At 44.0% G+C, this 25,826-nt stretch overlaps 1 protein-coding gene across 1 annotated transcript in view; it reads left to right on the top strand.

Annotated features, from left to right (window-relative positions):
• Window positions 1-25,591, top strand: part of LOC126198795 (uncharacterized) — a 101,183-nt gene extending 75,592 nt beyond the window's left edge. The window contains exons 14-20 of the mRNA XM_049935401.1: window positions 6,654-6,841; window positions 6,924-7,152; window positions 7,420-7,515; window positions 20,269-20,456; window positions 20,537-20,765; window positions 20,908-21,027; window positions 25,365-25,591. Of these exons, the coding sequence (XP_049791358.1) occupies window positions 6,654-6,841; window positions 6,924-7,152; window positions 7,420-7,515; window positions 20,269-20,456; window positions 20,537-20,765; window positions 20,908-21,027; window positions 25,365-25,591 (1,277 nt within the window). The remainder of the gene's footprint in view (window positions 1-6,653; window positions 6,842-6,923; window positions 7,153-7,419; window positions 7,516-20,268; window positions 20,457-20,536; window positions 20,766-20,907; window positions 21,028-25,364) is intronic.
• The last annotated feature ends 235 nt before the right edge of the window (window positions 25,592-25,826 follow it).

Raw genomic sequence — 25,826 nt, 5'->3', positions numbered from 1 at the left:
AGCTTATGTTTCTGGAAGCGTCACCCAACATCTTGTTTCCTCTTATGTAGTTTTAGAAAAAAGTCATGAAGATAAAACTAGAGACATTGGAATTCACACGGACGCTTATCAACAAGTGTTCTTTCTGCATACCTTTCGCAACTGTAACTGGAAGACTTAGTTGTAATGGTTGTTCATCCGTGGATGAGTTGTGTCTGTATTAAAGTTCTACTCAAATAATTCCACTATTTTACTTTAGCAGTTACATGAAAAAAAAAACTAATACGCACGTGTGGAAGTTCAATTTCCTCAGTGATGATCCTAAGATCAGTGGGTTTATTACGACATACCTATCTATGTAACCTAATAACAAAATACCGCTGCTGCACCAATATTATATTCCTTGTTAACAGTTATAGACTCAAAGTAACCAGTATTTGTCATAAATTATTTTGGCTTCTACATTTCTTGACAGTCGTCGTAGCTAGTACAGCATAAATTTGTTACGAACCAGAATTCATCTGGCGAGCGGACAAACGAGAATTATTACGCGGACTGGGATCAAATTGCTACACTCTACATACGTGTTTCAGAATGTTAAATCAGCAATCCCAAAACTGATTCTCCCTTTTACGTATATATATTTTCATAAACCCAAAAGAGTCTAAAAATAATGCATCTGACTGAATTTCAAGAACGAAAATTATCATGCAAACTTTCTGCTAAGAAAGACAAAATTGTTTCTGGTAGATAACATTACGTGGAGATAAAAAAAAAACCATAATAACATAGCCGTAGGAGAGCTTGTATAGTACGCATTTCTGACGCTAGGCGTGAATACCACAACTCATTGTCAGTTGGGAGCCGGCTGTGTTGTCGACCTGGCTTGTTCTGTTCATCTGCAACGGTTGTTTTTGCTAGCGCTGATTTGTTCATGTTTCGTTTTTCATGATGGAAAGTTTAAGAGAACAACGTGCTGCTGTGAAGTTTTGTTTTCTATTCGGTAAAAATGCTGCTGAACCTGTTTTAATGTTGAAAACGGCGTACCAAAATGGCGCTATGGGAAAAACTCAAGTGTACAAGGGGTTTGCTCGATTTAAAAGTGGCGACACGTAGATTGCTGACAAACATTATTCAGGACGTTCATCAACTGCTCGAATCGACGAAAACATTGAAAAAATCCTAGAGCTTGTGCTCACAGACCACTGACAGACAACAACTGTCATAGATTCCGCAACAGTGTTCGTCGAAAAAGACCCAATTTGTGGCAGACAGGAGACTGGTTCTTGCACCACGACAACGCACCTGCACATGTTTATTACACCGCCAAGGGACAATAGAATTTAGTATGTCACATAATTTTCAACTTGATACGTCTACTCGTTTCTGAAAAAAAGGGTTCTGAATAGTCGGACAGACAGACAGGCAGACAACAGAATGATCGTGTAAGAGTTCCTTTTTCACCGACTTGGGTACGGAGCCAGATACTGACAGCGCTAGTGAACTTCGGTGTGAGAGGACTGGAATCGATTTCGGCCATTCAAATCAACATATTACGATGATGAAATCCACAAGTTGGTTATTCTGATTCATCAATACTCGCAATGCTAATTGTTACCAAAACCTTGGAGCACAAGTGAACTTCGAAACGAAAGAGCTGGAATCGGGTGCACTATTAAATTCATCACATGGAAAAAAACAAGTAGCATTTGAGGCTTGTTGCATTGAATGAGGGCTTAGATATTACTTTTTACGACCCCAAGCATGGATAACGTTACAAGTGTGTAGTTTGTAACTGGAGGTTAACACATACGCAACCATAAGTTATAATACGAGGGGTACCCAAAGAAACGGAATTATTGTTTGTAAGCCATATATTTTCAAATTGTTTACAAAAGAACGTTATCCTCTTCAAAATACTCTCCATTACAACTATTGCAGTCAAAATATTCGGCCATTTAATGTGGCATATTTCGATACTCGCAAACTCCCTCATTAAAACGAAAGAGTACTTTCCATTGATCTAGAATCATGAAATTTGGCAAGAAGTAAGGTTTCACTGTAAACATCAAGGAAAAAAATCAGAAAATTGGTAAACTGTAATTATATGATACGAAAATATACTTCCTTCTTAATTTGTTATGTGCTTTCAGACATGAAATCAAAATATCCCCCGAAGTCTTGAAATCCCCGTGGCTTATAACTCACCATTGTTAAAAAACCGTCGAGATCTCGCATACCGGGAATGGATGCACTGTCTATAAGCATAATCAAGTTTGTACAGAGCCCTCTCGCCCTCTCACACCTGGCCAATTTTTGTAACAATGTGCAATGTAAATAATGCAGATCGTCATAGCTAGGGATTTATTTCGAAAAAAAAACTAACGAAAGATACTTACGACCAGCAACTGACATGTTTATGCAGTATTGCCAACCTACATTTCTTTGACCTATTCGAAAATTAGAACTGTTGCAGATCTACGTGACGTACAAGAACGTCAACTCATTCTCAAGTGACGCTTTACATCCCTCTAAAATGTATTTAAAGTCATTCATCTCTCCTACAGCCTTAAGGCATGTGATGTCCCAAAGTAAAGTAAAGACATGCGCTTAATAATAGAATTTAGCTCCCTGAAGGCTGCACTATCTTAATATCTACATAACCCATAACATAAAAGAGTTTTTCTGTTGCACTCTAAATTGGTTATAATGTATATTAATGTGCTAGAAACCACAGTTGAGTTCACAGTGATTCGGCAAACCTATCTGCCGGTGTAAGAAAATTATATTAAGGAAATTTTTATCCAAAATAAAAAAGACTGACAATTTATGTACAGTTTGACTCATGTTAAATTAATTTTCGAACTGATTTCGAAACTGGTCGTATATTTTTCAAGCATGTAATATTTCCAAAGTACTGTAGAATTTGGTATTCAGCTGATACGTGTGGATTACAGTTGAATATGTAAAATGTAACCCTAAAATATATGGCACTGTATCTGTGAAAGGACTTCGTGCCTGACTGCAGCATTCCATTTGCCACGACACAAAGAGGGGGGGGGGGGGGGTGGCGATACCATCCTCTTGACCCCCTTGTATACTCGGGAAAGACCTCCGCTACTCAGTTTGATAGCCGGTTGAATGGCACAGGCCTTTGCTCGTGGGACTGAACATTGGCAAATCCCCAGCAATTTCTGGAATTGAACACGAGATCTTTTCGACCAGAGTCTAGTCAGCTAACAGCTAGATCACCACAGGCCGTGTGCGTGTATAATATGACGTTTTCTCATCCAAACTCTGCTCAATAAATGTCACTTTGTAAAACAATCTTTTAATTCAGTGCAAAGCTATGTAACATCTCCCTTTATTCATTTGAAACATAATTTTGGAATTAGCCAAACGAGTGGGTCTCCCACGAGATCTGTTGTGGTACTAAGGTCTGTAGCAGTAATCGATACTCGTTTCGTATGGGATAACGAATGAAAGTGGTTACTAGATGTCAAATATGGATTATTTACAATTATCATACAATAATTTCAGAGTGATTAGGTGGTTATAATTGAATCAGGGAACGATCATCAATATTGTTCTATTATCACAAATATGGCTTGTCTATAAGACAAAAGTGGTCTCTCTTGATGTCAATTTTGGTTACGGCCAAATGGTTTGGTGTTAGGTGTCGTGAACGGCGCTGTTTATGTAATCTGTTATGAAATTGCATTATGCACTCAAATAATATAGTTTTTCTGAATTTGAGGGATGGTTTCTTTTTTTTATTCCTTCCTCGTGCTTCTTATTTAATTTTCTTATTTATTCCTAGGAATAATTAATGTCCATGTCATTTTTTTAGCTTATGAAACCTGTCATTTAATCATTTTAAACCATTCAACTCATAATCTATTCAAATAGACCAAGAATTTCGTCAATTGCTCACATATTTCGTTTTCTGGGGGTTTTATAACTAGAAATGGCAGAAAAATGTACGATTTATTGTAATACAGGCCTATTCAAAAGTAAAGAACAGACTTCAAACATTTATTGCTTCCAAATTACAAAAGATAGAAACACAATTCCAACGCTCCTGGAAAGAGAAAAGTTATTTTTTATGCATTCAATGTGAGCACCATGTGTTACACGACATATATCAAAACAGTGGTTCATTTCCTGCCACACACCAAGCAGCTTCAACAATGCGAGGTCGCAAACTTTAAACAGCGTCAGGCATGGGGGGGGAGATAAAAATGTGGTCGTCTACGTAACGCCACACACAAAAGTCACAAGGTGTCAGCTCTGGAGACATGGGGGGCGATGGGAGGCGGCCGGCGATGAAGTTCATTTTCTGCTCCTCCTCTTCCAGTCTAAAGTTCTGGAAAGATGTCATTCAGGTAACGTCGGACGCGCTTAGAGAAATGAAGCGCATGAAAATGAAGTCATCTGAATCGACTTCAAGTGATTTGAAGTGTGCCTAATAGGTTTGTCCTGTCACAGTTTTCTCCATGAAGACGAAAACGACAGCGCCAATGCGGCCATGACTGGAACGTCTACCCGCACTGTCCAAATTTTAAACAGTTATCTGTCCAGAAACATTGGAATCATGGTGCTACCTTTTGTAATTTGGAAGATTTAAATGTTTGAAAGCTGTTCCTCTTTTTGAATAGCCTGTATTTCTTACACATCTGGCACAGTCTCCGAGAATTTAAATTCGAATACAATTTCCTGCAACCTTCATGTCGATAATTTTAATTGGATAAATTTCATTTGATATGTTTCAGTCGCGACCTGAGTACTCTAATCTATTTCGAAGCTACGCATCCCTTCCCTACAAATAACTCACGTGCTGTCTACTTAAGGAAGAAAAAGCGTCATTATTCGAGAATTTTTACAGCAGTAAGAGCTGAATCATGACAATGAGAAACATGAAGTAATTAGTGATGCATACATTGTATTGAAGAAGCGTGAGCAAGTCCTTGAAGCTGAGATACTCCTATAACAGTCCATTTGACTAGCGAGAGAGAATAGCGTTACACCTATAAATTTTTTATAGCGGAATCACAAGGCGGAACAACTGATCTTCAACAGCTTCACAAAATAGCTTGATAAAATGTTGCAGCGCAGACAGTCCAATTCATGCTGCAAGGTTGTAATTCGGCTCTGGATTGGGAACAAATGTGTTCGTTCACTCCTAATGCTCCCACAGGTATGGTATACTACCTAACGGAGAATGGTGAGGTTCGAGTCCTCCCTCGGGCATTGGTGTATGTGTTTATCCTTAGGATAATTTAGGTTAAGTAGTGTGTAAGCTTAGGGACTGATGACCTTGGCAGTTAAGTCCCATAAGATTTCACACACACTTGAACATTTTGAGAATGGTGACACACTTTATTCAAACTATAGTCACCATACTATTTGACAAATCCCTTTTGTAGCCATCACAAAAATTGCTGTATCGTCCGAGCAAGACACAGCCAGGGCAGAAGCACCACAGGCGCAAAGATGCGAACTGGTGCCAATGCCAAAGAGGCTCGTCACTTGCGCGAGTTTGCGCGAGTTCCACCAGCGCCACGGGTGGCGCTAACAATGAAGATATCGACTTCGTCTCGATCAATTGCCAGCCGAGTACAATCCGCCAATGACCGAACGACAATGGACAGAAGCATACTCGGAAGATAGAAGAGCAGCTCTCGCCCACGTGGTTACTTATCATCGTCCAGAGCTGACTGAGATAGGGGACGCCGTTTAGTGAACTCTTAGAAGTGAACAGACAGTTGTTGTAAATTGAATTTGCTATGTACTGTGAAGTCTGCCTACGATTATTAGCACTTAGGCACTGAGAGAATTTATTTTGTTATATTACAAGCAGTGTTACAGGCTTCATATTTCAACCAGTCACAAAAATAAGTAAACGTTTTAATTCATTTCTGTGACTTTGTTACTAATTGGTTGGAGCGTTGTAGAACCTTCGTACTTCTATCCTGTTACCTGAGCCTGGGACAGAGCTGTGCAATAGAGGCAGGGTGAAATTGTCTTAGCTGTGTACTGCACCAGAAGTCATTTCACAAACTCACAAACTCGGCCTCAAAAGCAGTAGCGACGAAGCCTTTAGAAAACTGGCGATGAGAGTTTACAAAAAGAAATATATTACAACTGAAGGAACTAGACGTAAGTATCATTGTAGGGTAATACAGATCAAAAATGGTTCAAAGGGTTCTGAACACTATGGGTATCAACATCTGAGGCCATCAGTCCCCTAGAACTTAGAACTAGATACACTTAACTAACCCAAGGACATCACACATATCCATGCTCGAGGCAGGATTCGAGCCTGCGACCGCAGCGGTCGCGCGGTTCCAAACTGTAGCGCCTAGAACCGCTCAGCCACCCCGGCCGGCTAATACCGATCACAAAATTAAATATAACATGACTAACCGTTTTCGTATTTCTTCCATATGTGAAATGGGAGTAATGGAAAAACTGTACCTTCAAAACTCCATTCAGCTCGACAAACGAGTGAACCAAGTGCGCTATAACGCTCCGGTATTCATCATGTCGTCAGATATATATCCTTCCACGAGAAAGAACACATAGTCGATAGTGGCCGTCAAAATCTCCAAATTCTGAATTAGAAAGTAGCAAAACTGGCAAACGCTAACACAGCCCTTTCGTATGTTTGGCAGAGAACTCCTGGGTCCTGTCACGAAGCGCCCAGCTGACAGCAGAGCAGCAGCAGCAGGTGAATGACAGGCTGGAGGCGCTGGGTCTGACACGGAGCCGCTACACAGATACCCCACAGGACCCACAGCAGTGCACTGTCAGAGTCAGCACGTGCGACAAGCCTGCAGTCTCCCAGTTTGATACTTCTCAGGTAACACCCGATGTAGTTATGGCAGTTGCGATTGTGGCTGTGAACAGCTACTGAACATTATACCTCCTGTGCGTCTGTACAGTATCAGGGCGTGTGGTACGAGATCGCCAGGTTGGGAGAGGCTCCCTTCGAGGAGGGCGGCCAGTGCATCACGGCGGAGTACACAGTGGCTGGTGAGAACAACGTGACCGTACACAACAGACTGTTCAGCACGGCATCGGGGGCCTTCAACGACATCATCGGCTGGGCCGAGTGGGACGACCCTGGATCTGGGGAGGCCAAATTCACGGTGCACTTCCCAGGCGTACCAGGTCAGTATGGCGTGATTTTTAAGTTATAATGTCTACATCCATTAACCACCTGAACAAGCTATTGATTCCACTACTAGATGTGTAACAGATGTAAATGTGATCGTATAATATTAAACAATGCTGATAGGATGTAACACACATTATTTCTGAGGATCTCTCTATTTAAATGTAAAGAACGAAATTAATTTTATTTTGTATCGAAAGTTTCAGGAAGCTTATATGTTCATTTCAGTGTTGAAAACTCGTTGTTTCTTCGTGTGTTGACAGTGACGGGTCCATATTGGGTTCTGGATACTGACTACGAGAGCTACTCAATTGTTTGGGCCTGCAGGGAGCCAACAGATGAAACCTCCAACATTACAGGTAAGTATTTCTCTTTTAATGTCCGTTACTATATGTAAGCGAAACAACTTACTCCTCTTCTAGCTGAAGTGTAGCTTTGGTCGCAGAAAACCTGCAGCATTTCTAGAGATAAGAAAAAAGTTCTGGCCAGTCCATTCTTCAAGGACTTTTCGATTTGACATACAAAACCAAGTTCATTGAAGAATATTTGAAGTTTCATGCTCGAGTATTCACTTCTGAAAATCGTTAATCTGCTCTGTAGGGATCAGTATGAATTCCGAAAACAGTAATCCTGAGAAAGCAGCTCGCTCTGTTTCTCCATGAGATCGAGAAAGCACTAGGTACTGCCGCCCAAGTAGATGCCGTGTTCCTGAAGTTAAATATTGCTCTTACTTCCGAAATCCGTACTAGACCGAACTGATGCAGAAACTACGGAAGATCTAAAGAAGAGCACAGCGTGTCGTTACAGGTGTATTCAGTAAATACGAAGATTTCACGGAGATGCGGGGACAACTTTCGTGGCAGACACTAAAAGATAGGCGCTGTGCATGTTGCTATTTTCGAGAGATTATGTTACTGGAATCGTCATTCAACATCTTGTATCGTCCTACGAATTTCTAGAAAAAGGTTATCAAGATAAAATTAGAGACGTTCGAGTTCACACGGAAGATGACCAACAAACTTTCTTTCCGCACACCATTCGCGATTGGAACAGGAAGTGTTGCAATTGTTTGTAGTGCACAAAGTACCCTCCATAAAGTGGTTTGCGGAATACATAAGTAGATGTACACTGAAGCGCCAAAGAAACTGGTGTAGGCATGCGTATTCAAATACAGAGATGTGCAAACAGGCAGAATACGGCGCTACGGTCGGCAACGCCTATATAAAATGGTTCAAATGGCTCTGAGCACTATGGGACTTAACATCTTAGGTCATCAGTCCCCTAGAAAAAAAAAAAAATGGGTCAAATGGCTCTGAGCACTTCAAATGGCTCTGAGCACTATGGGACTCAACTGCTGTGGTCATAAGTCACCTAGAACTTAGAACTACTTAAACCTAACTAACCTAAGGACAGCACACAACACCCAGCCATCACGAGGCAGAGAAAATCCCTGAACCCGCCGGGAATCGAACCCGGGAACCCGGGCGTGGGAAGCGAGAACGCTACCGCACGACCACGAGATGCAGTCCCCTAGAACTTAGAACTACTTAAACCTAACTAACCTAAGGACAGCACACAACACCCAGCCATCACGAGGCAGAGAAAATCCCTGACCCCGCCGGGAATCGAACCCGGGAACCCAGGCGTGGGAAGCGAGAACGCTACCGCACGACCACGAGATGCAGTCCCCTAGAACTTAGAACTAGTTAAACCTAACTAACCTAAGGACATCACACACATCCATGCCCGAGGCAGGATTCGAACCTGCGACCGTAGCAGTCGCGCGGTTCCGGACTGCGCGCCTAGAACCGCGAGACCACCGCGGCCGGCAACGCCTATATACATTATGTGATCAAAAGTATCCGGACACCCCCAAAAACATACGTTTTTCATATTAGGTGCATTTTGCTGCCACCTACTGCCATGTACTCCATAACAGCGACCTCAGTAGTCATTAGACATTGTGAGAGAGCAGAATGGGGCGTTCCGCGGAACTCACAGACTTCGTATATCGTCAGGTGATCGGGTGTCACTTGTGTCATACATCTAAACGCGAGATTAACACACTCCTAAACATCCCTAGGTTCACTATTTCCGATGTTATAGTGAAATGGAAACGCGAAGGGACACGGGCAGCACAAAAGCGTACAGGCCGACTTCGTCTGTTGACTGACAGAGACCGACGACAGTTGAAGAGGGTCGTAATGTGTAATAGGCAGACATCTATGCAGACCGTCATATAGGAATTCCAAACTGCATTAGGATCCACGGCAAGTACTATGACGGTTAGGCAGGAGAAGAGAAAGCTTGGATTTCATGGTCGAGCGGCTGCTCATAAGTCACACACCACGCCGGTAAATACCAAACGACTCCTCGCTTGGTGTAAGGAGCGGAAACATTGGACGACTGAACAGTGGAAAAACGTTGTGTGGAGTGACGAATCACGGTACACAATGTGGCCATCCGATGGCAGTGTGTGGGTATGGCGAATGCCCGGTGAACGTCATCTACCAGCGTATATAATGCAAACAGCAAAATTCGGAGGCGGTGGTGTTATGGTGTGGTCGTGTTTTTCATACAGGGGTCTTGTACCCCTTGTTGTTTTGCATCGCACTATGACAGCACAGGAGCAGCACGGGGCAGTCGAGCGGTATGAGGCGCCGTGTCACGGTCCGCGCGGCTCACACCGTCCGAGGTTGGAGTCCTCCCTCGGGCATGGGTGTGTGTGTTGTCCTTAGCGTAAATTATTTTACGTTAGATTAAGTAGTGTGTAATCTCAGGACCGATGACCTCAGCAGTTTAGTCCCATAAGACCTTACCACAAATTTCCAAAAAAATTTCCAACACCGCCCTACACTGAGTTTCAAGCAACTTCTTACTTCCCACTGTTGAAGAGGCATTCGGGGATGGCGATTCCATCTTTCAACACGATAGGGCTGCTGTTCATAATGCAAGGCCTGTGGCGGAATGGTTCAAAAAATGGTTCAATTGGCTCTGAGCACTATGGACTTAACTTCTGAGGTCATCAGTCGCCTAGAACTTAGAACTAATTAAACCTAACTAACCTACGGACATCACACACATCCATGCCCGAGGCGGGATTCGAACCAGCGACCGTAGGGGTCGCCCTGCTCCAGACTGTAGCGCCTAGAATCGCACGGCCACTCCGGCCGGCCGGAATGGTTACACGACAATAACATCCCTGTAATGGACTGGCCCGCAACGAGTCCTAACCTGAATCCTATAGAACACCTTTGGGATGTTTTGGAACGCCGACTTCGTGCGGAGCCTTACCGACCGACATCAATACTTCTCCTCAGTACAGCTCTCTGTGAAGAATGGGCTGCCATTCCCCAAGAAACCTTCCAGCACCTGATTGAACGTATGCCTGCGAGAGTGGAAGCTGTCATCAAGGCTTAGGGTGGGTCAAAGCCATATTGAATTCCAGCATTACCGATGAAGGGCACTACTAACTTGTAAGTCATTTTCGACCAAGTGTCCAGATATATTTGATCACGTAATACAGCAAGCGTCTAGCGCAGTTATTAGATCGGTTACTGCTGATAGAATGGCAAGTTATCAAGATTTAAGTACGTTTTTATGTAGTACTATAATCGGCGCACGACTGCGTGTCAGCAGGGGACTGTTCAAGCTGTTGGAGGCTCCATAATGATGTGGGACGTGTGCAGTTGGAGTGATATGGGACGCCTGTTACATCTACCCACGACTCTGACAGGTGACACGTACGTAAGCATGCTGTCTGATCACCTGCATCCATTCAATTCCATTGTACATTCTGAAGGGCTTGGGAAATTCCAGCAGGACAATGTGACACCCCTCACGTCCAGAATTGCTACAGAGTGGCTCCAGGAACACTCTTCTGAATTTAAACACTTCCATTGGCCACCAGTCTCCCCAGACATAGGCATTATTGAGCATATCTGGGATGCCCTGCAACGTGCTGTTCAGAAGGGGTCTCCACCCCTTCGTACTCTTACGGATTTATGGACAGCCCTGTAGGATTCATGGTGTCAGGTCCCTCCAGCACTACTTCAGGCATCAGTCGAGTCCATGCGACGTCGTGTTGTGGCACTTCTATCTGCTCGAGGGGGCCCTACATGATATTAGACAAGCGTACCAGTTTCTTTTGCTCTTCAGCGTAGTTGATGTTCATCCAGGGAAGGGTTGTATGCACAATTGATGTTATTTTCAAATAATTCCACTATTTCACTTTAGGAGTTACATGTCTTCACTTGTGTAAGTCCAGTTTCATAGTGGTGAAAAACAGTGCAGCACTAGTGACTGTTAGGTTCCGCCTTTTTTCGCGCAGTGACACTTAACACGCCGCGTTTCCTAAGCTCAGCGGTCTTAGTACGATAGACTAATGTAATCTAATAGGAAAATACCGTTACTGCACTAATATTAACTTATGACTTAACAGTGATACACTCAAGATTCCCACTGCTGATCATTAATTATTTTGCCTTCTAGATTTCTTGAGAGTCGTCTTAGCTAATAAAGTTACGTCTTTGTTTCAGAATGTTAAACTGATGTTCCTTAACTTGACTTTTATTTTTACGCATATTTATTTTCAATAACCCAAAAGAGTAAAAAAATAACGCATATGATTTTTCAAGTCAATCCTGGTGTCTCTCTATAATGTTTTCACAGACATTCATCTCCCCACTAGTTTAAGAGATTTGATGTCAGAAGACAAATTACAAACATGCATTTACTAATACAATTAAGGTGCCTAAGGGCTGCGACTATTTGAATGTACACTGAAGCGCCCAATAAACTGGTACACTTGCCTAATATCTTGTGGGGCCCCAGCGAACACGCAGAAGTGGCGCAACACGCCGTGACATGGACTCGAATAATGTCTGAAGTAATGCTGGAGGGAACTGACACCATGAATCCTGCAAGGCTGCCCATAAATCCGGAGGCGACGAGAGGTTGGAGATCTCTTCTGAATAGCACGTTGCAAGGCTTCTCATATATGCTCAATAAGGTTCATGTCTGGGGAATTTGGTGATCATCGGAAATGTTTAAACTCAGAAGAATGTTGCTGGAGCCAGTCTGTAGCAATTCTGGACGTGAAGGGTGTTGCATTTTTCTGCTGGAATTGACCAAGCCCGTCAGAATGCACAATGGAGTTGAATGGATGCAGATTATCAGATAGGATGCATACGTACGTGTCACATTTCAGAGTCGTATCTAGACGTATCAGGTGTCCCATATCATTCCAACTGCACGCACACCACATCATAACAGACCCCCCACCAGCTTGAACAGTCCCCTCCTGAAATGCAGGGTCCATGGATTCAAGATGTTGTCTCCATTCCCGTACACATCCATCCGTTCGATACAATTTGAAACGAGACTCGTTCCACCAGGCAACATGTTGCCATTCATCAATAGTTATGTCGTAGTCACAGGTGACCGAAAGCCCATATCGATGATGTTTCGTCGAATGGTTCGCACGCTAAAACTGGTTGATGGCCCAGCATTAAAACATGCAACAATTTTCGGAAGGGTTCCACTTCTTTCACGTTGAATGATTCTCTTCTGTCGTCACTGGTCCAGATCTTGCAACATCTTTTTTGGGCCGCAGCAACGTCGGAGATCTGATGTTTTACCGGATCCCTGATATTAACGGTACACTGGTGAAAAGGTAGAAAGGGAAAATCTCCATCGCTACCTCGGAGATTCTGTGCCCCATCGCTCGTGCGCCGACTATAACATCACGTTCGCCGCACGGGATTAGCCGAGCAGTCTAAGGCGCTGCAGTCATGGACTGTGCGGCTGGTCACGGCGGAGGTTCGAGTCCTCCCTCGAGCATGGGTGTGTGTGTTTGTCTTTAGGTTAATTTAGATTAAGTATTGTATGAGCTTAGGGACTGATGACCTTAGCAGTTAAGTCCCATATGATTTCACACGGCAGCGCCATATTCTGTCTGTTTACATATCTTGGGACTGGGCTACAGATACTAGGACGAGTAGGGTTGCGAGTCTGGTAATCTGGACCCATTTTATCCCTACAAAAGTTCCCCGGCACTCAATCTGACAGCAAATTGAATGAATCTGAGGCTGTGCTGGCGGGTCTGGAACAAAGAAAAGTCTTCACTCCTGTCCAGAAATGAAGTTTTCTCCTCCAGCATCTGCTGAGTAAATTTCACTTTGCAAAACAGTCTTCTAATTCAGTACGAAAATTAGGCAACTCCTATTTTTGTTCAGTTGCAGTACCATTTTGGAATTAGCCAAATGAGCAGGCCTCTTCTCTGATGACCTCTGATGGGACTTTAAACCTACTCCGAGTAGATCTCCCATGAAATCTGTTGTACTACTAAGTCCATAGTAATAATCACTGCTTATTTCATGATAGCAAAACGTGGGACAACGTATTAATGTCATTTCAAAATACAAAATATGGGTTCTTTAAGGGGCCATAAAATACAATTGGATGGTATCAATGGAATCCGTGAGCGATCAGCAATGTTGTGTTATTGTCGTAATTGTGTCTTATGTATAAGAAAAAATGGACTCGCTTGATATGAATTTTCGTTATGGCTAAAGTGTTTGGTGTTAGGCGTCGTGGAAGACTCTGCTTGGATAGTGGATTATAAAATTATATCACACTTTTAACTAACACAGCATGCTGAATTTAAAAGTGGTTTCTTCTTTTAGTCTTTCCCTCTGTGCCTTATTCATTCATGGAGACACCATTAATTTTCATGCACTTTATTAGTTTATAACAATCTCTGAATTAAACATTTTATACCATTCAACTCATTAATGGTCCAAACAGACGCAGGATCTCGTCAACTGCTCAAAAAATTTACATGTTTCTTAGTGTGGATGGGGGGAAGGGGGGAGGGGCAGGCGGTGGAGGGGACGACAAGACTTCGAACAATTAGCTTGGTGCATGGCTCTGAGCACTATGCGACTTAACTTCTGAAGTCATCAGTCGCCTAGAACTTAGAACTAATTAAAAATAACTAACCTAAGGACATCACACACATCCATGCCCGAGGCAGGATTCGAACCTGCAACCGTAGCGGTCGCTCGGCTCCAGACTGTAGCGCCTAGAACCGCACGGCCACTCCGGCCGTTGGTGCATAAGTTGTATCGTTTTCATTTTGCATATTGGTAATAAGACAGCTATGGGTTTATTTATCGATTATCATTTTTTATTTGTTGTTTAGTTTACTGTTGCTGTTTTAGCTGTGGACGCTAGGAAAAGAACATTTCCGACATATTCTTCTCTTTGAGTTCAATAAAGAGATGACAACAGCGAAGGAAGCCAGAAATACTTGCGCTGTGTATGGTGATAATCACATTTGTGCGACATTTTCATACAATGGATTAAAAAATCGGAGTAATGGGGACCACATGCTCTAAGCCGAAACCTCAAAAATTAGCAGGTTGCCATGAAACCACACAACTACGCTTGAGATGGCTTTAAGGAAAAACACTTGGAAGGTGGTCCGACATCTTTCGTCATTTGCTGTTTCATGGAATACATTTTATTACTTAACAACAATATTATCATCACAATTTTAAAAAGCCTGTTAAAAGAATCAAAATCCTCACAATCTTAGAAACTTGAACAGACTCAATTCATTAAAAATAAATTTTAACAATTTATACCATTAAGAGCAGGGCTTCATACCAGAAGTATACAGTTCCCAAGAAACAGGAAATATCACACCAAGTGAAAATATCAGTGCCTACTGATGCGGTAACTCAAGCATACTCATCTACAAAGATTGCTTTGCCTTCCACACAGATTATGTTACAATGTAATTCCATCTGTGGAACTTATAACAGGTAACACTCATACGCTTGCACGGCATATGGCTCGGAACACAAATTGCGATCTGTAACACTCACCAATGATCATGCACTCGATCACTCATAGGTGTGTTAACATAACAGATCCAGTTCCACATAACACAGACGTGGCCTTATAACATCAAGTACTCAGAAATAAGAAAACAACAGTTAACTCCACTCAGGTTCGAAGGAGCCGTGATTTGGCAGGCGTCCAGCCAGGGTGATATTGCCTAGAGTCCGTACAGGTGGTCGTCGAGGTGCCGTAACATTTGAGCTTGCAGAGTAGGCCTGGAACTTGCCGACCAGCTTGCATGCGACATCCGTAGGCCTTGCCGCAGCTCGCCGCTACCAATCCTTAAGTGGGCCGGCATGGCTTGTCCCTGACCGATTTAACTATCCGCCGCTTCCAACCACGTGCCCTCCAGCCAACTCACTCTCCAGGCCCCGCCAAACCAACAACATACACACAGTTCGACCAAAGACCTTTGCTCGCGGCACACGATCAAATCGATATTGGCAAGCAAAGTCGTTGGTGGCGCCAGTGAAATGCCATGCCGCCAAGATAAAAATCGTCACGGCTCAGCTATGTGTCCATCTCTGCTTTCTGTCATCAGCCATTCCTATCCTGTTTCGTTACTGATGATGACGCGTGGTGTCTTTACGCCAACAGAAGGAAAAGAAAGGAATCGATGAGCCCAAGCAAAGAAGCAATTCCACCTACAAACACCTTCGCACATCCACGAAAGATAACGTGGAACGGCGACGGTGTGGTGTATTACGAATTGCTTCCCCGAGATGTAACCATCGCTGCTGACATTTATAGTCAACCATTAAGACGTCTTGCAGAACCATTCAAAGAACAATGACCAGGAAGCCTGCGGAAAGTCATGGTACTCCACGATGGAAAATTGTGCTGAAATGCAGGAGGATCTTCAACGAATTGACGCATGGTGAAGGGAATGGCAATTGAATCTCAATGTAGACAAGTGTAACGTGCTGCGAACACATAGAAAGAAAGATCCTTTATCATTTAGCTACAATATGGCAATATGGCAGGTCAGCAACAGGAAGCAGTTAATTCCATAAATTATCTGGGAGTAGGCATTAGGAGTGATTTAAAATGGAATGACGATATAAAATTAATCACCGGTAAAGCAGATGCCAGACAGATTCATTGGAAGAATCCTAAGGAAATGCAATTCGAAAACAAAGGAAGTAGGTTACAGTACACTTGTTCGCCCACTGCTTACATACTGCTCATCGGTGTGGGATCTGTACCAGATAGGGTTGATAAAAGAGACGGAGAAGATCCAACGGAGAGCAGCGCGCTTCGTTACAGTATCATTTAGTAGTCGCGAAAGTGTTACGGAGATGACAGATAAATTCCAGTGGAAGACTTCGCAGGAGAGACGCTCAGTAGCTCGGTACGGGATTTTGTTGAAGTTTCGAGAACATACCATGACCGAGGAGTCAAGCAGAATATTCCTCCCTCATACGTATATCTCGCGAAGAGACAATGAGGATAAAATCAGAGAGGTTAGAGCCCACATAGAGGTATACCGACAATCTTTCTTTCCACGAACAATACGAGACTGGAATAGAAGGGAGAACCGATAGAGGTACTCAAAGTACCCTCCGCCACACACCATCAGGTGGCTTTCGGAGTGTGGATGTATATGTAGATGTAGATGTAGAACGCCCACTCGCATTCTGCTAGACTGTCAAGAAAGACACTAAACTGGAACTGGGTTGGGAAGTCGTTCTGCACCCACCTTATTCACCTGATCTTGGGCCATCAGATTTTCACCTTTTCCGCTCTCTATCGAACAACCTTCAAGGAACATCCATTGCAGATGAAAATATGCTCCAAACATGACTCTATGAGTTCTTTGTCTCAAAACTACGTGATTTCAACAGTCGCGGACTCGAAGCGTTGGCAAATTGTTATAAACAGTGAATGATGATTGATTATTAATGACTAGAGTACCTATTATTTATATCTGTTGTGAACTTTTGGAAAAACGCTACGAACCTACGCACCAACCTGACAGAACGACAACACAGGATTTTACTTTGAAGTTGTACAATTTATTGTTAAGTCGCTTACACCCTTTGCATAGAGTCTGAGGATCTAGGTTGGAACGTAAATATTGCAGCCTTTATGTCGAGGACTCCCTACAAATAAATAGGCCTAACTGATATAAATCTACACACCTGGAAATGGAAAAAAGAACACATTGACACCGGTGTGTCAGACCCACCATACTTGCTCCGGACACTGCGAGAGGGCTGTACAAGCAATGATCACACGCACGGCACAGCGGACACACCAGGAACCGCGGTGTTGGTCGTCGAATGGCGCTAGCTGCGCAGCATTTGTGCACCGCCGCCGTCATTGTCAGCCAGTTTGCCGTGGCATACGGAGCTCCATCGCAGTCTTTAACACTGGTAGCATGCCGCGACAGCGTGGACGTGAACCGTATGTGCAGTTGACGGACTTTGAGCGAGGGCGTATAGTGGGCATGCGGGAGGCCGGGTGGACGTACCGCCGAATTGCTCAACACGTGGGGCGTGAGGTCTCCACAGTACATCGATGTTGTCGCTAGTGGTCGGCGGAAGGTGCACGTGCCCGTCGACCTGGGACCGGACCGCAGCGACGCACGGATGCACGCCAAGACCGTAGGATCCTACGCAGTGCCGTAGGGGACCGCACCGCCACTTCCCAGCAAATTAGGGACACTGTTGCTCCTGGGGTATCGGCGAGGACCATTCGCAACCGTCTTCATGAAGCTGGGCTACGGTCCCGCACACCGTTAGGCCGTCTCGTCTTCCGCTCACGCCCCAACATCGTGCAGCCTGCCTCCAGTGGTGTCGCGACAGGCGTGAATGGAGGGACGAATGGAGACGTGTCGTCTTCAGCGATGAGAGTCGCTTCTGCCTTGGTGCCAATGATGGTCGTATGCGTGTTTGGCGCCGTGCAGGTGAGCGCCACAATCAGGACTGCATACGACCGAGGCACACAGGGCCAACACCCGGCATCATGGTGTGGGGAGCGATCTCCTACACTGGCCGTACACCACTGGTGATCGTCGAGGGGACACTGAATAGTGCACGGTACATCCAAACCGTCATCGAACCCATCGTTCTACCATTCCTAGACCGGCAAGGCAACTTGCTGTTCCAACAGGACAATGCACGTCCGCATGTATCCCGTGCCACCCAACGTGCTCTAGAAGGTGTAAGTCAACTACCCTCGCCAGCAAGATCTCCGGATCTGTCCCCCATTGAGCATGTTTGGGACTGGATGAAGCGTCGTCTCACGCGGCCTGCACGTCCAGCACGAACGCTGGTCCAACTGAGGCGCCAGGTGGAAATGGCATGGCAAGCCGTTCCACAGGACTACATCCAGCATCTCTACGATCGTCTCCATGGGAGAATAGCAGCCTGCATTGCTGCGAAAGGTGGATATACACTGTACTAGTGCCGACATTGTGCATGCTCTGTTGCCTGTGTCTATGTGCCTGTGGTTCTGTCAGTGTGATCATGTGATGTATCTGACCCCAGGACTGTGTCAATAAAGTTTCCCCTTCCTGGGACAATGAATTCACGGTGTTCTTATTTCAATTTCCAGGAGTGTATTAGAATATGTGCTTTGTTCTTGTCCTAGCAAAGAAAAATTATGTGCAATCCATTTCAGATGCGACCTGTATAATCCATTACCATCTATAAGCTATAGAATTCTTCTATACAAATTAAATAACTCAGCTGCTAAACAATCAACACAGGGAAAAAGCGCTATTATCAGGGAAATTTTACCGCAATACAAGGAAAATGATAACTTGTTTAAGCATGAAATTGTTTCTGACTCGTATATTTTATTAAAAAAGTGGTTAACTGCGTGACTCGGAGTTACTTCGATAATAGTTCTATTGATTTACGAGAATAGTGCTGGAACGATAAAATTTCTGCAGCAGAATCACAAGGCGGCACCGATGGTTATCGTCAACAGGCTTGCATTGCATACTGATAAAATATTGCTATACTGACTGACCGTCACAACAACAGACTGATGCTGCCTCGTCGTAGTTCTGCACTGGATTCGGTACAAAGGTGTTCCTCCTAAAGCTCTCACGAGACTGCTACACTACTCGGTGTGGAACGGCGAGAGTCTTTATCGAAACTATAGCCACATTTATATGTGAAAACCATGACTGTAATTCATCACACATTGTAATGTATTACACTATGTTTCAACTGAAGGAGGTGAAACATCCCCTTCGAAAAATTTATGAATTACTGTGCTGATAAACCTATTACGTTATTTGATATTCAAACAGCTGAGCAAAACTGAACGTTTTCAGACATTTCTCTCTTTACTTATTCCGATCAACACTAAACTGACAGACAATATTTTTAGCGCAACGCAATCTGACTTTCAGTAATACCTACAACAGAATGGCCCTGACTAACAATAACCTATACCTTTCACAAATCACTTACCTCACAAAAATCTTCGTTACTCGAACTACTGCAATACAGCGAGCGCCTCTACTGCCAGCTAAATAAAAGATTCTAACTTCTGAAGGCACTAACTACTGATAGGCATAATCAGCAAATGAAAGATCTTGATAGAGAACAAACAATGTATTTACCTTAATAATATTCAAAAGTCATCATATATATTAGTTCATGATATACAGTATTACAAATTTACTCTCTCTGATGGACACATATCCAGATCGTCCGCTCTCAAAATTCTGCCATCTCTCACCCCACATCCACCACTGCTGGCGGTTCACCTCCAACTGCGCAACGCTACGCGCTGTTCAAGTCCAACTGCCCAACACTACAATAGCGAATATTGCAACAATGCCAACCAGCCACAGACTGCACACAGCACAGTCAGTGATTTTCATACAGAGCGCTACGTGGCGTTACCAACATAAAAACCTAAACAGCCTACTTACAGAGGCTGGACGTAAATAACTTAGTAGGTAAATGTCCGCTCAAGAAGTTTATTTTCACATAACGAACCATCATCGTACATCTTCCACATGTGAATCAGGCGTAATGCTATAACTATGTTTATCAAATTTCTCTCAGGGCCAGATGAGTGAACCAAATATGCTAGAGCACCCAGTATTCATCATTTCGTCAGCTATACGTCGTTCGACAAGAAAGATTAGACAGTCGAAAGTGGCTGTCGAAATCTGCGAATCTGAATTTGAAAGTAGCAAAATTGGCAAATGCTAACAGGCCATACGGTATGTTTTGCAGAGAACTCATGGATCCTGTCACGGAGTGCCCAGCTGACAGCTGAGTTGGAGCAGCAAGTGAATGACAGGCTGGAGGCCCTGGGTCTGCCTCGGAGCCGCTACACAGACACCCCACAGGATCCACAACAGTGCACTGTCAGAGTCAGCACATGCGACAAGCCTGATGTCACAGAATTTGACACTTCTAAGGTAACAGCCAGTGTAGTTACGGCGGTTGCAGCCGTGAACTTCTGACTACTGACGACTGTGCCTCCTGTATTTGTGTGCAGTATCAGGGTGTGTGGTACGAGATCGCCAGGTTGGGAGAGGCTCCCTTCGAAGAGGGCGGCCAGTGCATCACGGCGGAGTACACAGTGGCTGGCGACAACAACGTGACCGTACACAACAGACTGTTCAGCACGGCTGCTGGAGCCTTCAACGACATCATCGGCTGGGCCGAGTGGGACGACCCTGGATCTGGAGAGGCCAAATTCACGGTGCACTTCCCAGGCGTACCAGGTCAGTTTGGCGACTTTTGCACACGACAGTGGCTACTACCGACGAAGTAGCTTCATTGTTTTTAGGAACCCTTTTAAATGTACAGTGAAGGATTGTATTTTTTGACTGAATGTGTGATATGTACTTTTCGGTGTTCACACAGGTTTGCTTTTTTATGTTTTAACAGTGACGGGTCCTTATTGGGTTCTGGATACTGACTACGAGAGCTACTCAATTGTCTGGGCCTGCAGGGAGCCTACAAATGAAACCTCCAACATAACAGGTAAGTTTTTACTCTTTACTATCCAGTACTGTTTGCATATGAAACAAGTTGCTTCTCTTCTAGCAGCAGTGTCGAGTAGATCACTGGAGACCCAAAGCATTCCCAGTGATGGGAAAAACAAATCAGTCCCGTTTTCAAGGATGAAGGTTGACTCCACGCCTACTGCTCTGACGTCGGTCTGCCGTAGAGTTCCGGATGTTTCATGCTGTTGTTTTACGATGTTTCTGAAGACTGACTGTCTCCCCTGAGGGGATCAACATGCTTTCTGAAAACAGCGATAGTGTGAAATCAGATTGCTGTGTTTGTCTTCATGTTCCTGAAAACTGTATATACCGATGCTCTGGAAGATATCGTGTTCCCAGACTTTAATACAGTTGCGCATTGATGCCAAATGAACAAAGTGCTAGCGCATCTGGCTTAATGGAAAATAAAGAAAAGAGAAAGCACAGGCTTCTAATAATATCTGGAAATTGTATATACATCCTGATCTCCTTCTCCCTCTTGTCTCTGTCTCCTCCTCCCTCTTTCGTTGCCTGTCTCCTCCTTCTTCTTCCTCTCTCTCCGTCATCTCCTCCCCATCTCTCTGCCCATCTCCTCCAAACCCCTCCCTCCCCCCTCTCTCTGTCTATCTCTTAAGGTCTTCAGGTCCATCTCCTCCTTTTAGCTCTCTTTGTCCATTTCCTCCCACCCCTCTGTCGATCTGCTCTCCTCCCTCTTGACCTTGAACGTAGTTTATTTTTATTGTAAATTTGTATTCTGCAGTAATAGTCTAATCACAAGCCAGAGAAACAACTCTCCTGGACAGGATGGCATAACTTCAGAAAAGTTAAAAGTATGAGAAGGTGACCCTATAAGAAGAATTTATGCACTCTTAAAAGAAATATGGAATACTGAAACGATATCAAAAGACTGGAAGGAAGCTATTATACATCCGTTGTATAAAAGAGGTGATACGGCAGACCCCAACATGAGGCCTATCTCCTCTACCATTTACATGAAGGCTTTTATCGAAAACTCTCTGTAACAGAGTTGAACAGCAAGCAAATAATTTGATTGGTGAATACCGAGCAAATTTCAGTAGATTTGGTATCTGAAGACAATGTTATGGATATGTAGAAGTGCGACAAGTTTGTCACCTTTGTGGGATTTAAGAAGCCATGTGGGTCTGTTGACAGACAAACCATTCTGCACACTTTAGAAGAATTCAGAGTAGACAGTATGACTAGACGAATGATGTGACGGATTCTCATGCTGTGAAGATATAGGCAATCCATTAAAAGTAGCCTGTGTGCAACATGTCCGTTGCGAGAGAAGGGAATTCCCTGAAAGCAGTGAACAGATATCATTTCTCTATGGCTGGGCGTTATTTCTGAAATCTTACAGGTCGAGCTTTTGAGTCCCTACAAAACTCATTACCTGGCATGATTTACTGAGGTTCGTAGTCCACTCTCGATATGGTAGGTCTCCATTGATTTATCTGGTGTATGTTAATGTGCTAGCCTTCTACATAACGCTCTCAATATGTATGAGGATCCCCCATTCTACATTTACATCTACATTTATACTCTGCAAGCCACCCAACGGTGTATGGCGGAGGGCACTTTACGTGCCACTGTCATTACCTCCCTTCCTGTTCCAGTCGCGTATGGTTCGAGGGAAGAACGACTGCCGGAAAGCCTCCGTGCGCGCTCTAATCTCTCTAATTTTACATTCTTGATCTCCTCGGGAGGTATAAGTAGGGGGAAGCAATACATTCGATACCTCATCCAGAAACGCACCCTCTCGAAACCTGGACAGCAAGCTACACCGCGATGCAGAGCGCCTCTCTTGCAGAGTCTGCCACTTGAGTTTGCTAAACATCTCCGTAACGCTATCACGCTTGCCAAATAACCCTGTGACGAAACGCGCCGCTCTTCTTTGGATCTTCTCTATCTCCTCTGTCAACCCGACCTGGTACGGATCCCACACTGATGAACAGTACTCAAGTATAGGTCGAACGAGTGTTTTGTAAGCCACCTCCTTTGTTGATGGACTACATTTTCTAAGGACTCTCCCAATGTATCTCAACCTGGCACCCGCCTCACCAACAATTAATTTTATTTGATCATTCCACTTCAAATCGTTCCGTACGAATACTCCCAGATATTTTACAGGAGTAACTGCTACCAGTGTTTGTTCTGCTATCATATAATCATACAATAAAGGACCCTTCTTTCTATGTATTCGCAGTACATTGCATTTGTCTATGTTAAGGGTCAGTTGCCACTCCCTGCACCAAGTGCCTATCCGCTGCAGATCTTCCTACATTTCACTGCAATTTTCTAATGCTGCAACTTCTCTGTATACTACAGCATCTTCCGCGAAAAGCCGCATTGAACTTCCGACACTATCTACTAGGTCATTTATATATATATTGTGAAAAGCAATGGTCCCATAACACTCCCCTGTGGCACGCCAGAGGTCACTTTAACGTCTGTAGACGTCTCTCCATTGAGAACAACATGCTGTGTTCTGTTTGCTAAAAACTCTTCAATCCAGATACACAGCTGGTCTGATATTCTGTAGGCTCTTACTTTATCAGGCGACAGTGCGGAACTGTATCGAACGCCTTCCGGAAGTCTGGTATCTACCTGGGAGCCTGTATCTAATATTTTCTGGGTCTCATGAACAAATAAAGCGAGTTGGGTCTCACACGATCGCTGTTTCCGGAATCCATGTTGATTCTTACAGAGTAGATTCTGGATTTCCAGAAATGACACGATACGCGAGCGAAAAACATGTTCTAAAACTCTACAACAGATCGATGTCAGAGATATAGGCCTATAGTTTTGCGCATCTGCTCGACGACCCTTCTTGAAAACTGGAACTGCCTGTGCTCTTTTTCAATCATTTGGAACCTTCCATTCCTCTAGAGACATGCGGTACACGGCTCTTAGAAGGGGGGCAAGTTATTTCGCGTACTCTGTGTAGAATCGAACTGGTATCCCGTCAGGTCCAGCAGACTTTCCTCTGTTGAATGATTTGAGTTACTTTTCTATTCCTGGGACACTTATTTCGATGTCAGCCATTTTTTCGTTCGTGCGAGGATTTAGAGAAGGAACTGCAGTGCGGTCTTCCTCTGTGAAATAGCTTTGGAAAAAGGTGTTTAGTATTTCAGCTTTACGCGTGTCATCCTCTGTTTCCATTCCATTATCATCCCAGTGTGTCTGGATATGCTGTTTCGATCCACTTACTGATTTAACGTAATACCAGAACTTCCCAGGATTTTCTGTCAAGTCGGTACATATAATTTTACTTTCGAATTCACTGAACGCTTCACACATAGCCCTCCTTACGCTAACTTTGACATCGTTTAGCTTCTGTTTGTCTGAGAGGTTTTGGCTGCGTTTAAATTTGCAGTGAAGCTCTCTTTACTTTCGCAGTAGTTTCCTAACTTTGTTGTTGAACCACGGTGGGTTTTTCCCGTCCCTCACAGTTTTACTCGGCACGTGCCTGTCTAAAACGCATTTTACGATTGCCTTGAACTTTTTCCGTAAACGCTCAACATTGTCAGTGTCGGAACAGAAATTTTTATTTTGATCTGTTAGGTAGTCTGAAATCTGCCTCCCTCTAACGTGCCTCCTTACTAAGACTATGCACTGTGCTTTCCACTTTTGGCTTAACGCGATTTACTGACCTTTCCGGACAATCCATCCTGCTCTCAGCATGGATGGCCCCTATTTCTCCATCGAGTGTGCCTTACTCAGCCCCTGTGTATACCATGGTCACTATGGGTTTCCTCATTGCTCCATCTCAAATGTGTTACTGAGATTTATGGATTGTGGATACTACTCTCAGCATGAGGCTCCTCCATTGTTCCAACTTGTGTGCCTTACTGAGGTTTATAGACTGTACATATCAATGTCATCAACATAGAGTTTCCATTTCGTTATCTAGTGTCAATGAAGTCCCCATTTCGTTAGCTAGTGTCTTTTAGTGACCTTTCCCTCCATGTACTGCTCTGAATACAGGTATGTATGAAGGTCTCCCATTACTCCCTCTGATATGCCTGACTGGACTTACAAATTGGACTTACCATAGTTGGAATGCTGTGTTTTACTGATCATTTTAGACATTACAGACCACTCATTGGGGTCCCCTCTTTCTCTATCAGTAGTGACTTACTGAGTTTTATAAACAGTACACACCATTCTGAGCATTATAGGCCTGGGAACCCCACACCCCCTTGCACAGCCCCTTACACAGCTTACTTCACAGCTCTGCCACTGGTAATTACACATCCGATATGTTAAAGTTTTCAAGTGATTGTTGTAACGCCACGTCGTTCGCTTTTTCAGAGAACTCGTGGGTGCTCTCGCGGACGAGTGACATGTCTGAGGAGCTGACGCAGCAAGTGAATGCCAAGCTGGAGGAGCTGGGACTCGCTCGCAGCCGGTACACAGACACGCCTCAGGACTCCAACGGCTGCCAAGTTGAAGAGGACAGCGACGGTGGCGGCGCTGCACTGGGCCCTGCGGTCGCACTCATGCTGGCCACCGCCACTGCACTGCTCTTCTCCCTTTGACGATCACTTGTGATGAACTCCTGCTCGCTAACACACTGTGTTCCCAGCCTAGAACGAGCCAGCTCCCCATGTGTTACAAGGTCCACACACCAGGTGTTAATGGTGGTTGGAGACGTTTTTCTGATCCTTATTTATTTAAGATACAATGAAAATATGCCTTTAATTAATTTGTACAGTTTATTTCCATAAATAAAAATTTTGAATAAAATTCGTAAGTTTTTATTAACCTGTTGCC

The sequence above is a fragment of the Schistocerca nitens genome, chromosome 1 (genome assembly GCF_023898315.1).
Source record: "Schistocerca nitens isolate TAMUIC-IGC-003100 chromosome 1, iqSchNite1.1, whole genome shotgun sequence".
Classification (NCBI taxonomy): domain Eukaryota; kingdom Metazoa; phylum Arthropoda; class Insecta; order Orthoptera; family Acrididae; genus Schistocerca; species Schistocerca nitens.
Note: the sequence above shows the minus strand (reverse complement) of the source record. Positions and strands in the feature narration are given on the sequence as shown.